The sequence below is a fragment of the Girardinichthys multiradiatus genome, chromosome 10 (assembly GCF_021462225.1).
Source record: "Girardinichthys multiradiatus isolate DD_20200921_A chromosome 10, DD_fGirMul_XY1, whole genome shotgun sequence".
In the NCBI taxonomy this organism is placed as follows: domain Eukaryota; kingdom Metazoa; phylum Chordata; class Actinopteri; order Cyprinodontiformes; family Goodeidae; genus Girardinichthys; species Girardinichthys multiradiatus.
In genome coordinates this window covers 33,046,975-33,061,880 of record NC_061803.1, presented here as the reverse complement: position 1 = coordinate 33,061,880, position 14,906 = coordinate 33,046,975, and the positions used below count along the sequence as shown (strand labels likewise).

Genomic DNA, 14,906 nt, shown 5'->3' with positions numbered 1-14,906 from the left:
TGTGTGATGTGCCTAAATCTGCCTTTTCACACTTTATTTATGAATCTATGATGTTGCTGATATTGAGGCCTCGCTTTGCTCCTTCCCTCCATCACACAGACCCACACAGTGTCTGTTAGTGTCAACATGTGAGGAGGCAATGAAAGTTGTGTAACAATGCTACCTGACAGCCCATTAAACCGGAGAGGGATGAGGATGCAATTAGATTGTCATCTACTCTGGAGTTACAGCCGACAAAACAGATGGATCAAGCTGGAAAAAACATTTAAGACATGATTTTTGTTTTAGGAGAAAGGCAAGATTTTTCAAGGTGAGCAGCTGATTTGTTGACAGGATATCAAATGACTGAGAGATGGTGATTATCGTTTGTGATCAGCCGTGTCATAATGTTCAGCTGCTGAGTTTAAAGGACGAGGAGCGGGTGAAGTTTTCCTCTGGGAGAAATAAAATCCCTCCTTGTCTTCTGTCACTTCTTCCTCTGAAAAGACCAGACTTCACTTTGAATGGAGCGGCAGATTTACAGCTCCGCCACTATGGTAATTCACTCAGAGTGCAAATAAGTGTTTAAGAGCAGCAGCGGCAACACATCAGATTTCTTGAAAGCCTTGGCAGCTGAGAGCAAAAGGAAAATAATGAGGTAAAAATACTACAAGAAGAGTTTGAAAAATTATTTAGAGTGGATGCAAAGCTGCAGAAACTGCCCAAAAGGCCAGGTCTAACACACAGCGACAGAAATACTTTGTTTGGTAACAACAATTAGTGTGCAATTAACTAACTTATTCATTCATTTATGAATATTTATTTTTGCAGAAATGTGGATGTTTATAAATAAAATATTGTGATACTAATTAATATTTTACAGTTCAAACTTCCTTATATAGGTTTAAACCATCTTCACATCTCCCTTGCAGTTTCACTAAACTTTATGTCTGCCAATGCTGCTTTATATAATGGTTGACTGATTTCATTATAAACACCTTTGCATTAACGAGTTTTTCTTTTCCTGCTGGAAATAATTCAAAGGATTGTCTTTTTCTTTGTTTTTAGCATGCTACGCCTTGTAGTGACATGTTGCTGCCAGCAGGAGGAGTGATGTTCCTTTGATGAAACTGACTAGTTCAGTTCAGATTAGCTTTGTTGTGGATGTGAAGGTGTGGGGGCCTATTAACTCTGTCCGTGGGGTCTTACTGTACGTGTGACATCTTTAAACTCTAAACTGTAAATATTTAAATGTCTATCAGCTGGATTTTGGGTTAGGTCCTTCTTATCAAATATGTTCAAACTAGTTATTTTCTCCTATGAAAAAAGCGCCAAACTGTTATCAAGAAATTAAAAAAAGGAGAAAGGCCTGAAGTTACATCTGAACTTATATGTAAATATGTAATATTCCAATCAGCAAGAAGATTTTATTGTCACAAAACAAAACTGACATATAATGAGAAGATTTTTTTAAGGTTTAATGGACAAATTCAAATGATTACTTTTCCTCATGGTATCACAGTGTTCCTACATGAGTGGTAGTTACAAAGTTACAAGTAAAGTTCAGAAAATACCTATAAATGCTGCACTGAATATTGTAATGAATCATTGCTTAAGCTCAGGGTGGCTGTAGATCATAGAGGTTATCCTCAGTGATAAAGATTGTTTGTTAAATTCTTTGAGAAAATTTTAAAAAACAAATTTTCTAACGTTTCTTGGAAGCTTTGAAAACACACTGAATAAAAAACAGTAATCCTACAGATTATGGATTTAAAAAAAACTTATCTCCAGTTGAGAGATGTTTCTTTTTTTAAGAATTATAAACTTTAAATGTGTGTTAATGTTGATCAAACTGACAAGGAGTCGAACTCTGACAGGCTTATTTTGCGGTGATGCTCATTCAAAGTGAAAAACAGATGTTTGGACACATCTGGCCATCATAGGTGCAACTTCACAGCCTCACTGTCACCTAAACAAAGAAAGGACTAAGAACAGAAATCACTTATAACCACAAAACTGTACGTACAACTTAAAACGCATAGAACACATTATTATTAAATTACAAGAAATATTTGTATTTTTGATAAGAATGTGGAAGACCAGTTTTTTATTTTTTAAATTTTTATTATCATGTCAGTTTTTAAAATGAAGACACAGAAGTCTGAAGATCCAGAGCAGCTGTCCGGACCCTGGTGGTGCTGAAACCCGCATCAGCTGGACGCAGCTGCAGAGCTTTCTCTTAGCAATCAAACCACACGTAGTCAAACAATTAAAAGACATTTCTGAGTCTTATTCAGTCGCAAGAAATATCCTTTAATTGTAAGACCAGGTGTAGCACTCTCTGATTCCTCTCTTCTCTCCCTCCCCACGCTGCGTGGTAACAGTTCCGCACCCACAGTCAAATAGACGAACGGATGCTGCTCAGCACCTGGAATGACATTACGGGACATGTCAGTGACGTCACATGCACAAAATCAGCCAGAGGCTTGACTTTATAGAGAATATGACCTTTCAGGGTTTGACCACAGCCAAGCTTTGCTGTTGCTGGTGACTTGCTAGAAACTCCTCCATTCATTCCGATCTGCGCTCATCCATTTCTTCTTCCTTCTGAGACAGTTTTACGCACAAAGCGACGCATGAAATGCAGAAAACTGCTATGCTTCCTCGTATTCATATTGACGAGGAGCAAAGATAATGTCATATGTGCTGAATGAAGACTCAGGCAGAAACACGAAGCCTGATAAAGTGGCTGGATTTCGTCCGTTCGCGGCGCGTAACTGAAAACCTTCCCAAGGTGCTGGTAGGGAAACGCAGCTTCACACATATGTGGCAGAAGAAAAGCGGTCATTCCTACTGTAACTCTCCGCTTGGAGGTAAAAGAGAAGCTGGCAGCGTCACTGTCATCTTAATGTAACGGGATAAATGAACCTGAGAGAGATCAGGTTTCGGACATTCACTCACAAATATGAGAGCTAAAAGAACGGGCACCGCGTCTATGAGTAAATCCAACACATGCAACACCTTCGTGTCAGCGCAAAAAATCACTGATTTTGTCCCCTGAGCAACAAATACTTAAAGGTACTGCCGGTTCTGGGCGTTAAAAAGTCTTAGTCCGGTTCTTGATCACAAAAAACCTTACCGAAAGAGCGAGCATCACCCCGTGGCGAGAAAACCTCTGCGCCTCCTCCACGCTGCACTCCGGCTCCCATCCATCCACCCCTCTATCTCTCCATCCCACCATCCCTTTACATCTACATCCCGCGCCTCTCTTTTCTCTGCTTCGGCTTCCAGCACCGGAGATAGATGCTCTGCAGTCACGTGGGTCGGACGAGAGGAAAAAGAAGGATGGAGAGAAAGGAGGAAGGCAGGCAGAGAGAGAGAGAACGTCCCTCCTCCTGCTCCTCCGCAGTTTGCAGTGTGTGATGTCTCAGACTCGGAGGTAGAGAGTCAGAGCTGCTCGTCCGGCGGATCTTCACCTCTGAAACAAACCCCCGGTGTCTCCTGTTATCCTTCCCCTCTTCCCCTCTCACCTCCCCGGCTTTGCTCGTCTTTGGAGCTCTGAAAGCTTCTCTCTTTTTCTCTTTTATCCTTCTTCTTCCATTCGACTCTGACCAACAGTTTCTTCTGTGGGATTTAGTTTTCTGCTCATCACTCCCTCCAACACTTCGCTGCTTATTTTTGGATTTGCTCATCAGTGAGAAGAACCCAAGAATCGGCGAGGTGGATCCGTGGATGCGCCTCTGGGGCTCGAACTGGAGATGGAATTGCTGATATTATTATTTAATTCCCTGTGGATATTGCAATGCAACACAGTGGGCGCCGACTCCATCATCCACATCGGTAAGACACCACCAGGGCTTTATTTCCTGTTCAGCTGTGCGGGTTTTGGCTGCAGAGAGAATCGGGCTGCGCTGAGCGGGAGCAGAACGTGAAGTGGTTTTTGCTGTTAGGGCTGAGCTGCATGCGCTAGTTTCCAAACATCTCTGCATTGTTAAGATCAAAAAGGGACTTACTCTGATAGCTGGTTATCATTCCGAGCCGTGCCAGGATGCTGTACAGAGGAAGGAAGAAAGGAAACTGTTGCATTCATGGCTCAGGCGCACGCAGAGTGGTAACGGAGCGCCCCGCAAAGTGTTGCGCCATCCATCCATCCATCCATCCATCCATCCATCCATCCATCCATCCATCCATCCATCCATCCATCCATCCATCCATCCATCTATTCAGAAACCCTTCAGATCGGCCCTCCGTGGGTGTTTAGAAGGGTTTCACTTTATCCTTCCATCCTCTCCCCTCCCCTCTCTCCCTCTCTCCAACTCCTCCCCTCATCTATAAGCGTGAACTTTCAGTTGGACGTGAGTGAAATGTTAATCAACTATAGCAGAGGAAGCGATGACAGAGGGGACAAACGGCGACTGTTCGGGCACTGAGGCGGCCAGCGCCGGTTTCTCGCTCTTCCTTTTATCACTCCTGCTGTTTCAGTCCACTCACTGTTTCACTGAAAAGGTGAGAGCTTAGTGAGGAAGCGGTGGAGGAGGGCACTGTTCCGATGAACTGGTATAATTCCCCTCAGAGATGATCCAGATCCCTGATGTCCTGCACCCAGAGCTTTCGTGCCGGTCGCAGCACTGCAGTGGGCCAGGGTGCTGAAGCCAGCAGAGAGGAAGAGGAGGAGGAAGGCTGCAGACTTATTCTGCAGAAGGATATACATCCCTCTTTAAGTGATTAATCAAAACACACCATCAGGAAAAAAAAAAAAAAAAAAAAGAAATCAGCTCTGAGACATCCCTGTAAGGTTTACAAGGCCCCAAAACTACAAATACATACCTGGTGTTGCATGTGTTGGATGGTGATGAAGACACAGAGCCGGCCTGAGGTAAAAGCAGTTTGTAGCTGCCAAGGCCCCATTCCTGGCATGATCAGCTTGAGAAAACCACCAAATGCACACATACTAAGAAGAGCAGTCAGTTATGTTAACAGATTCATAGTATGAAGACAATGTAATAATTTCTACTGCATGTGTTCAAGCAGGAAAAACATTTATGGTATATTTTAACTTTTTGTCCCCAGATCAGTGAGTATTAGACTTTTTTTCCCCAAGGTTGCTTGTGAACACAGCATTAAGCTTGGCCCCTCTTCCTTGATCAGAAATGAGAATATATATTTTTAACAGATTATTGTGCAAACCTTACACAATTTTTAATTTTTCTTGCTGATTTGCCATCAATTTCAAGAAACATCCATCCATCCATCCATCCATCCATCCATCCATCCATCCATCCATCCATCCATCCATGTCCAGGAGGATCTGCCCTAGGGTTTCCTCCCAGTGGGACTTCCCTGGAAAACCTCCAAAGGGAGGCACCCAGGGGGCATCTAATCAGAAACCTAAACCCCTTAACTGACTCATTTCGATGCGTAGGGGCAGCAGCTCTCTGAGTTGCACCGATAACAGAGCTTCTCACCCTATAAGGTTGAAAAAACTCTGTGGAGCATGCTGCTTATTTTCAGCATCTCATTATTTTGGTCATGACATTCAAAAATAGTTTAGGTTGACTAATAAATATTATTACCTTTTACCTTAATGCAGTTTTCTCTTAAACTTAACTGTCAAAATTAAGACAAGTTGCTTGAATTCACCAGAACAAGGAGAAAATGAACGATTTTCTCATCTGACCATTTTAACATTTGCTATACTGAGCTCAGAAAAGCTTTGCAGAAAACCCGGGACATTAAACAGTAACTAAGTCAATAGGTGGCCTTTGACCCCTAAGGACTTTCTCATCAAGGCTTTACAGAACCTTAATGTGGCTCAGCATAGGACCTCTTTCTTTCTTTCTTTCTTTCTTTCTTTCTTTCTTTCTTTCTTTCTTTCTTTCTTGATCAATCCCCGTCTGGACAACGTGAAAGTCTGGGGACAGGCTCGGATATCTGCATGGACAGATGGAAGGACATCAGTATCCCTCTGGGAAAAATCAGCATTCAGTGGGAACAACATAGAACAGCGATGTGGGATTATTACCAACACAGAACAGTAAATACAACAGACCAAAAGCCTGACACCAACAGGCTGCTCTGATTGAGATGATTTAAGAGAGTAAGAGAGATAATGAAGATCTGATACTGATACATTTGGCTTCTTTGGATGGCTGCACACAACATATATAATGTGCAGATGTTTAAGTTCAGGCCCTGCTTTTGGAAAAAGACCTCAAATTTACAGGAACTGAATCACAAACAAAAGTTTCACTTTAAACTGTAGAATGTTGCTGTTGTTACCTGTTCATTCTGAGCAGGTGGATTGCTGGAGCTCCTCATAATAAAAACCAGTTTGGAACATTGGTGAGCAAAACGTCACTGTAACGGGAGCTAGCCAAACATCCAGCTGCATGAATCTGAAGTCTACAGTCTTTATATTTCCTAAAATGTTTGAATATATGATGATATTTTTGTTTGGTTTAAAATTTAACATGAATATATTTGTAACCATTCAGCTACAGCTGGATTATTTCTCAGATGATCATAATTTATTTCAGTCAACATGATTATCCAGCTTCTGGTTATTAGAAATGTTTTCTTATGGATTGTCTAATAGATTCTGTTGATTTAAAAGGGAACTAAAATTAATTTTCCACATTAAGGGTGCTGCAACATGGTCATGCAGTTTAAAATATATTGAAGCTTTTCTCCTCATCCTCAGAGCAGAGGAACTGTGGTTGCTCGGCTGTGTTCAGGGACTCTGTTGTTTAATTCAGCCTCCTGACAGCCGGTTCTGCTGGCAACGCAGTGCAGCAGAACTAAGATCAGATGTGACAGTGTTTCAGCCTCAGCTCTGAAACCCCCCACCCCAGCATCTGTCTGGCCCAGCCACGCTGCTGATCATCTGAGATGTTTCCCGGTTTGTTTGTCCCCTCGTCTCCTCTGTCCACCGTGGAGGATCAGTGGCAGGTGGGGAGGTCGGCTGTGAGGTTCTGATGGAGGAGGAGCAATTAGTAAAAGAGCTGATACACAGTAAAATGTGAGAACTAGACCTTCAGTCAACCCTAGATGCAATTTGCTGCTGTTCAAGTCCAACACTGGTGCACAATGCAGCAAGGTCAGGGTCCAAGAGCAAAATTATATCTGTTCAGATCCCAGCGGCAGCAGCTGCTTTGTCTAATTAGTTATACGCACTGTTCTTTGATTCAATGTGCATAAAATCAGTAAAAACAGCTGCTGTGGTTTTTATTTGTGCCTTGAAAGAAAAGGAGGGGTTGAGGAACATCAGAAAGCGGCAAAGTGGAGCAAATCAGTTTCGAGTTAATATCTGCCTTTATTTAAACTCAGAGATCAAGTGGTCAGTTAGGGACATTTAGAATATTAGAAACATTTGGGAAGTTTAAAAGAACATCTCCTTCCAGAGAGGAAGCAGTGGAGATGACTATGGAAGCAGACACACAGCTGGATGTCCAACGTGAACAGACAAACCCACCAGCACTCACAGATGGAGAAAACAAGCTGCATGCCGTTTGTTCCAGAGTAGAAAAATCTTTGTTTCAGAACATCATGCCAGGAGCTCACCAGCTCTGCACATCAGAAAGACCATTTCTTACATTGCCTCAATGATCTCACAGAAAACACAGAAAGAAAGCTTTGATAAAGCATTTCATGCATGAAATGTCAACAGAATCCATTGATTCCCACCAAATCCTTGACTTGATAAGGTAAACTGCCTTTGTGTTGGTGTCACTGGTGTTTTTGCTGTCTAATTTAAAGGTTGAACAGATTCTGACCGCGATGCACCTACTTCCAAGAGAAGTCCAGAGAACGTAAAAACAAATAAAAAAACAGTTAAAACATTGGGGTAAATAAAAATTACCAATAGAAAACCCTCCTAAAATTATAAATGATATTAAAGTGGAGAAAAATTAAATCTTACTCAAATCAAACTTTAAAATGAAGGCAGAAGGGCCAGCCACCTCTGACTTTTACTAAACTTTGTCTTAAATTAATTAAAGAATTTGATTTTTTTTATTACAGTTTGCTATAGTTAAACTGCAATAAGATTAACAAATGCAGTATTTCTACTGTGAAGTGATTATTTTCTCTGCATTAGCTCAGCCACTCAGCTTTGGCCCTCAAATGAAGCTGTAACTTGGTGCAGAGCTGGAAAAGGTAGATGATTTAACAACCAAATGGTGTGAAGCTTGGTTCTTTATGATCCATAAAAGCCTTGCAAAAGTTTTTACATTTTATCTTACTACAACCACAAACATCTAAATCTTTTATTGGGATAAGTAATTGTAAAGTGGGAAGAAAAGACTTTGCAACATTTTTGGCTAATAGAAGACTAAAAACTGTAGCATGCGTTCCTGATGAGCTGCTCTGAGTTAATACTTTGTAGAACCACCTTTCACTGCTGTTTCAGTGGCAAGTTTTTTAATTGGTGTCTCACCTGCTTTGCAATTTTAGAGGCAGAAATATTTGTTCATTCATCTTGGCTGTCAATTTTCAAGTCCCACCAGAGTCTTAGTTGAATTTATGTCTGAACTTTGACTGGGCCATTCTAACACATAAATAGGCTTTGGTCTTTGCTATTCCATTGTAGCTCTGAGTTGTTGTGCTGCTGGAAAGTGAACTTTCACCTTAGTCTCAACTGTTTTTGCAGCCATTAGCAGGTTTTCTTCTAGGATGTTCTTGTATTTAGCTCCATCCATCTTCCAACCAACTCTGACCAGTTTTTCCTGTTTCTACTGAAGACAGGCATGATGCTGCTGTTATGGAAAAATGTTGTGCCTTGCTTTCTTTTCAACTACATACTCTGCAGCATCATCGGTCTCTGTCTTGGTAAAAACAAATTTTTCTACAACACTGCCACCACCATGTTTAACCACTGGGATGGTGTGTTCATGGTGAGGAGCAGTGTTAGTTTTCTTTCACAAACTTGCATGTAGGCCAAAAATTCATTTTTTATCTGATTTGGCTAAAGCCTCTTCTTCCACATGTTTTCGGTGTTCTCTAAATTGCTTGTGGCAGATTTCAAACAGGACTTCTTAAGCACTTTTTTAACATTTGCTTTCTTCTTGTCACTGTTCCAAAAAGGCCAGATTTGTGGAGGGAACAACTAATAGTTTCTTTGATTATAGATCCTCCCACCTGTGCTTTGGATCTCTGAAGCTCCTCCAGAGGTACAGTGGGCATCTTGACTGATTTGATTAATATTCTGCTCACGCAGGTTGTCTTGGAAGGTTTGCATTGTGCCGTCGTCTTTTATCCTTAGATGATGGATTGAACAGAGCTCTATGGGATGTTCAAGCTTAGATATTGTTTTATAGCCCAATTCTTTACAGATGGATTTATAATTAGATTTAATCATACACAGATGGACTCTGTTCACTAATTAGGTGACTTAGTCGGACTTGTTTTATTTGAAGGTATCAGAGTAAAGAGAACTGAATACAAAAGTACACCACAACATTCAGAAAAATGTAAAAGAAAAATTTATTAGTTTTCATTCACTTTATGATGATGTACTTCCCTTATGTTGGTCTGTCATATGAAATCCCAAGAAAATCAATTTTAGTTAGTGGTTCTAATGTGACAAAATGTGAAAAGGTTGCTATGGTGTGAATACTTTTGAAAACCACTGAATGCATCACGTTAACCTGTGAATATGATTGTGTTTAGCTGTTTCTCACCAAGAAAGACCGACTTGGGAATGGGGTAATTGGAGAGTTAAGAGTGATTTTTATTGTAACTGCATCGTAAAACCAAAACAATGAGCAGCCGGAAGTCAATCAATGGCGCCTGGTCTGTGAGGGCGCATTCTTACACAACATGCAGTCATTTTCATTTGTATTTTAATCGTTCATTTCAGAGAAAGGAACCCCAGATGATCCAAGGTATTCAATGTGAGCACTGCCAGGTTGTGAAAGTGTTGCTATCTACGTACAGAAGCTGATACCAGTCACACTCAGCATGTAGCTCTTGGTTTCCCACCTGGGCAGTTTTCCAGCTCAAAAGGTCCCCTAAACGCCCCTCAGGCTGAGCGGATAACAAGTCACTTTTTATGAAGAACCAGAGGAGGAGAGATTAGCCGGTCCCATGAGCCAGGCAGCTGACGAGAGATGATTTACGGTGCTGCTGCAGTGGCTAGCAGACGGAGAGCCTGCTTATCCAATGGCTGGTTTTGGAAAGGTGAGCTAAAACTGCAGGAATCCAATCTGTTAAAGCTTGGCAAAGCAAATGAGCAGCTGCGGCCTTTTCTCGCCCCGCCACTAAATAAGATAAACTAACCCGGTTAGTGAAGAACGCAGAAGGCTTTCTGCACCGTCTCAGCGAGGGTCCGGCAGCAGCATTTACTTCCACCACCTGCACAAATACACAGATGCTGAAATGGAAACAGCAGCAGGTTCTGTGGGCTGAGTGTTTGACCCCGAAAAAGGCAATAAAATACTCCATGAAGCAACGTTAGCGCTCCTTCTAATTCACAGTGACAAACATGCAGATGCAGATTGTGTGGGCAGAGCAAGAGGAACAGGCTGAGAATGGAAACTGCTTTGAGTAATAACAGGTTCTTATATGTTTTTATCCCTGAAGCTGTGATGTAGCCTTTGCAGTTTGCTCTGAGTATAAGTGATCTCTGAGAAGACAATGCTACCATTAGACTGTAAAATCAGATTCCACAGATCATAATAACACAATTTCTCAGTGGGTTTGAACTTATTTGGGCTTTATTTTATTGGACAAATGGCATGCTGATGAATAGATTAACTGACTGGTTCACTACATTAATAACCTTGCTCCTTATAGGGAATTGGGCTATTAAACCATCATCCTTAACTCAGAGTTTCACACAGTCTTTTATCAACTGACAAAAGATGATTCACTTAAAGTTTCATACACAAAGGTAGATAAAAAGTAGCATAAGGTGATACATATAGGTAGATAAATAGATCTGCAAGCTAGGTGGTAGGTGAGAGCCTAAGCTTGCTGGTTATTAGCAGGATAACCTGGCTTTGGGGACATGGAATGTCACCTCATCGATGGCTAAGAAGCCAGAGCTGTTTTGTGAGGTTGAGCGGTACCAGCAAGAAATAGTTGTTATTATCATCAGACCTGTGGCGTAACATCTTACACACCCAAATCTCATGGACAATTTCTCTCATGTCCCAAGGGAGGTTGGCGACATGGAACCTGAATGGACCAAGTTCATAACCTCTATTGTAGATGCAGCTTACATGAGCTGTGGCCTGAAGAAGAAAAACAACAATGCTTGTTTTTTCAAAAAATAAAGAGATGAGAAATCTGCTGTTTTCCCAATGTGGATAATTTATCTCTCAGGGACAACAGACATACAAAACATGCATTAATATTCTGGTGAGAAATTATTTTGTCCTTAGTTTTTTAGTTATTCTATTCACCTCCTCTGAGGAGACATTGTGTAAACCAGCACATTATTGTCCCTTTGGACACTTGTTCATTTGAGCTACAAATACTCAGAATCGCGGTTCAGGCTTACCTGTGAAGTCAGAGTGGCTTGGACACAGTAAGCTATGTTAAGTCTGTATGAGTGTCCCCAAGTGGTCAGATAATTATTACCACATTATTCCACAAGAAGGCCATGTCATCAGCTTCACTTTTCGTTTCAGGCATCTAGCAGGCTGAGGTAAGTGAAAAAGCCTTCATACCTCTATGATAAATAAAAAAATAAAATAAAATTAAAGATTAAATTAATCTCAGACAGAAAAATCTGGCTGAAGCAACTGTAAATCCCAAAAGCTTTCAATTATCCCATATTCATGCTGAATGACATTTCATTAGCTAATTTATACAAAAAAGCTAATTGAATTGCCATCATAACAATTCATCATTCTTGTATTTCTTCTTCAACCACAAGCTCTTTTTTCACCAGCTGAATGAACATCAGTCACTTTATTTTAGTCATATCACCCAATAAAGCTATGATACGATGCTCCTATCTGTAAACAGAATGCCTAAGTTAACAAAGTACCTTCATTTTCGTCGCTGTAGTTCCCATTATGTCCATGCAGAGTTTTAAGGTTTGTTTGGCCAGGACAAACAAAGCAAGCCCAGCTACAGGTCCTTCTCAAAATATTAGCATATTGTGATAAAGTTCATTATTTTCCATAATGTCATGATGAAAATTTAACATTCATATATTTTAGATTCCTTGCACACTAACTGAAATATTTCATGTCTTTTATTGTCTTAATACGGATGATTTTGGCATACAGCTCATGAAAACCCAAAATTCCTATCTCACAAAATTAGCATATAATTAAAAGGGTATCTAAACGAGCTATGAACCTAATCATCTGAATCAACGAGTTAACTCTAAACACCTGCAAAAGATTCCTGAGGCCTTTAAAACTCCCAGCCTGGTTCATCACTCAAAACCCCAATCATGGGTAAGACTGCCGACCTGACTGCTGTCCAGAAGGCCACTATTGACACCCTCAAGCAAGAGGGTAAGACACACAAAGAAATGTCTGAACGAATAGGCTGTTCCCAGAGTGCTGTATCAAGGCACCTCAGTGGGAAGTCTGTGGGAAGGAAAAAGTGTGGCAGAAAACGCTGCACAACGAGAAGAGGTGACCGGACCCTGAGGAAGATTGTGGAGAAGGGCCGATTCCAGACCTTGGGGGACCTGCGGAAGCAGTGGACTGAGTCTGGAGTAGAAACATCCAGAGCCACCGTGCACAGGCGTGTGCAGGAAATGGGCTACAGGTGCCGCATTCCCCAGGTCAAGCCACTTTTGAACCAGAAACAGCGGCAGAAGCGCCTTCCCTGGGCTACAGAGAAGCAGCACTGGACTGTTGCTCAGTGGTCCAAAGTACTTTTTTCGGATGAAAGCAAATTCTGCATGTCATTCGGAAATCAAGGTGCCAGAGTCTGGAGGAAGACTGGGGAGAAGGAAATGCCAGAATGCCAGAAGTCCAGTGTCAAGTACCCACAGTCAGTGATGGTCTGGGGTGCCGTGTCAGCTGCTGGTGTTGGTCCACTGTGTTTTATCAACAATCTCTACAAAAACTCATGAAGATTTACTTTCATTATTAATACAATCTTTACTGTTTGTATCATGAGTCCCTTTATCTAGTTCAAGATTGTGATTTACCAAAGAATTACAGTACCACCTGAAAGTATTCATCACACCCCTTCAATTTTTCCAGATTCTGTTGTATTAGATCTTCTTTTTCTCTTAGATCTGGTCCCAACCCCATGATGTAAGGGCCCAACAGCTCTTTGACTTGGAGACTTTTGAACTGAATTTTGCACTGTCAATCCAGTGCTTCATAGGATTCACTTCCATGGCTAAATGTTCTTTGGAAGCACACGGGGCAGCAATCACAGACTCAAATCTTCTTGAGTATGTCTTTACAGGTTTAGCACGCTGTCGTCTCTGCAGATCTTCTCTCTCTCAGTCATGGGTGATTGGCACTGTCAGTAGAGAACCATTTTTAGATGTTCAGTTTGACTTTAGTCAGTGCCCTGGCTGGGTTACTCAAAGACTTTCACAGATGGCTTCTCAAGCCACTCAGTTGCCATCTTGGCTATGTGCTTCATGTTACTCTGTTGAAAGATGATTTGTTGACTCAGTCTGCTGCAGATTTTCTTGAAGAACCTCTCTTGTTTGATTGTTCAGAAAGTCTTCAATTTCCAAAAAACCTTAGAAAACGCTGCTTCCCGGATGTTAAATGGTTCTGAAGGTTTTTTGTACATTTCCACAGAAGACCCGGTACATTCTCACCTTTGTTCTTCATTGCTTGGTCTCTGCTCTGAAACGCACTGTCAACCGTCAGACCTTATTTAGGGGAGTGTGTTGAGTTCCAAATCATGTTTGGAGCTGAATGAAATCAGCTGCACATATTATAGCATAGGATGTGGATACTTATATGTAGTTATATGAATCATTACAATCTTTAAAGAAATTTACATTTTAAGAAAATATTTGTCATTATGGGATATTTTGAATACATTTTTTATAAAGAAAACTATACATGAGTGTGGAGAAATGTAATATTTATTGGGGGCAATGTTAAATGACATCAACTTTATTTGAGCCAGCCCCAGAGCTCACCAATGGAATAGAAAGGTCACAAACTGGTGATGTCATCCATCTTGATTTACTTTCTGATGCTGTAACAGGAGGACATTTTAAATTTCTGTTTCCAAAGAGACAGAACAAGTGTTTTAGCTTCATGTTTCCCATCACAAAGATGCTTGGTTCAAAAAACTTTGTGACGTTTGATTCTTTTTGGGGGTTACATGGGGAATTTCCCTGCTTTCTGTGTTTAACATATTTTAGGTTACTATGGTGTCATCAAGTGGAGCTTGAAGAAATTACAATGTTGAGATTTTATGAAAGGATACAGTTTGTTAGTTTAACAGCACCTCCCAGCTGCAGAGGGACAATAGATCTTAATATCCGTCATTTATCGTCTGACTGCGATGAATCCTATTTGTTTCAGCCAGTCTGGCTGATCATGTCTCTAATTTCAGCAGATGCACATTGCATTTACATAACCTCTCTGAAGGTGATGAGTTGGCAGTCATTCAAGAGAAAGAGAAGCTCAGCATCTTGTGGGATAAACGAGTAAGGAGTTCAGCTTCGTGTTTAGTTTTTACAGCTCTCTTTCTGCTGGCAATGTCCGACAGCGGGGAAACATATTGTATCCTGGTGTAAACAGGAAAACAGACTTCGCTACTGGTTTGTAGAATCTTCCTTAGTGTTTTGCAGCAGGACACAAAGCCGAGGCAACACTTCTTTGGATGTTTAATTATGAAAATAGTCCTCCTGCTATAAATCTCATCATTGTTGCTGTGCTCAGTCGTGGCAGCATTTTAAACCCTCACTGTATTTCACTTTAAACCCATTCTGGCACAGGATCAGGATAATTCTGTTTAAAAACACAGAGAACCTGAAG

General features: G+C 41.1%; 1 protein-coding gene and 1 long non-coding RNA gene across 3 annotated transcripts in view; one reads left to right on the top strand and one right to left on the bottom strand.

Annotated features, from left to right (window-relative positions):
• Window positions 1-1,431: 1,431 nt before the first annotated feature.
• Window positions 1,432-3,254, bottom strand: LOC124875131. The gene is made up of 2 exons (XR_007039977.1): window positions 3,119-3,254; window positions 1,432-2,407 (listed from the first exon to the last, which is right to left on the bottom strand). It is a non-coding gene; the product is annotated as an uncharacterized LOC124875131 (long non-coding RNA).
• A 439-nt stretch (window positions 3,255-3,693) lies between these two features.
• Window positions 3,694-14,906, top strand: part of grid1b (glutamate receptor, ionotropic, delta 1b) — a 705,375-nt gene continuing 694,162 nt past the window's right edge. For both annotated transcript variants that reach the window (XM_047376999.1, XM_047376998.1), the window contains exon 1: window positions 3,694-3,819. In XM_047376999.1, coding sequence (XP_047232955.1) covers window positions 3,738-3,819 — 82 coding nt within the window. In that variant the 5' untranslated portion in view covers window positions 3,694-3,737. The remainder of the gene's footprint in view (window positions 3,820-14,906) is intronic.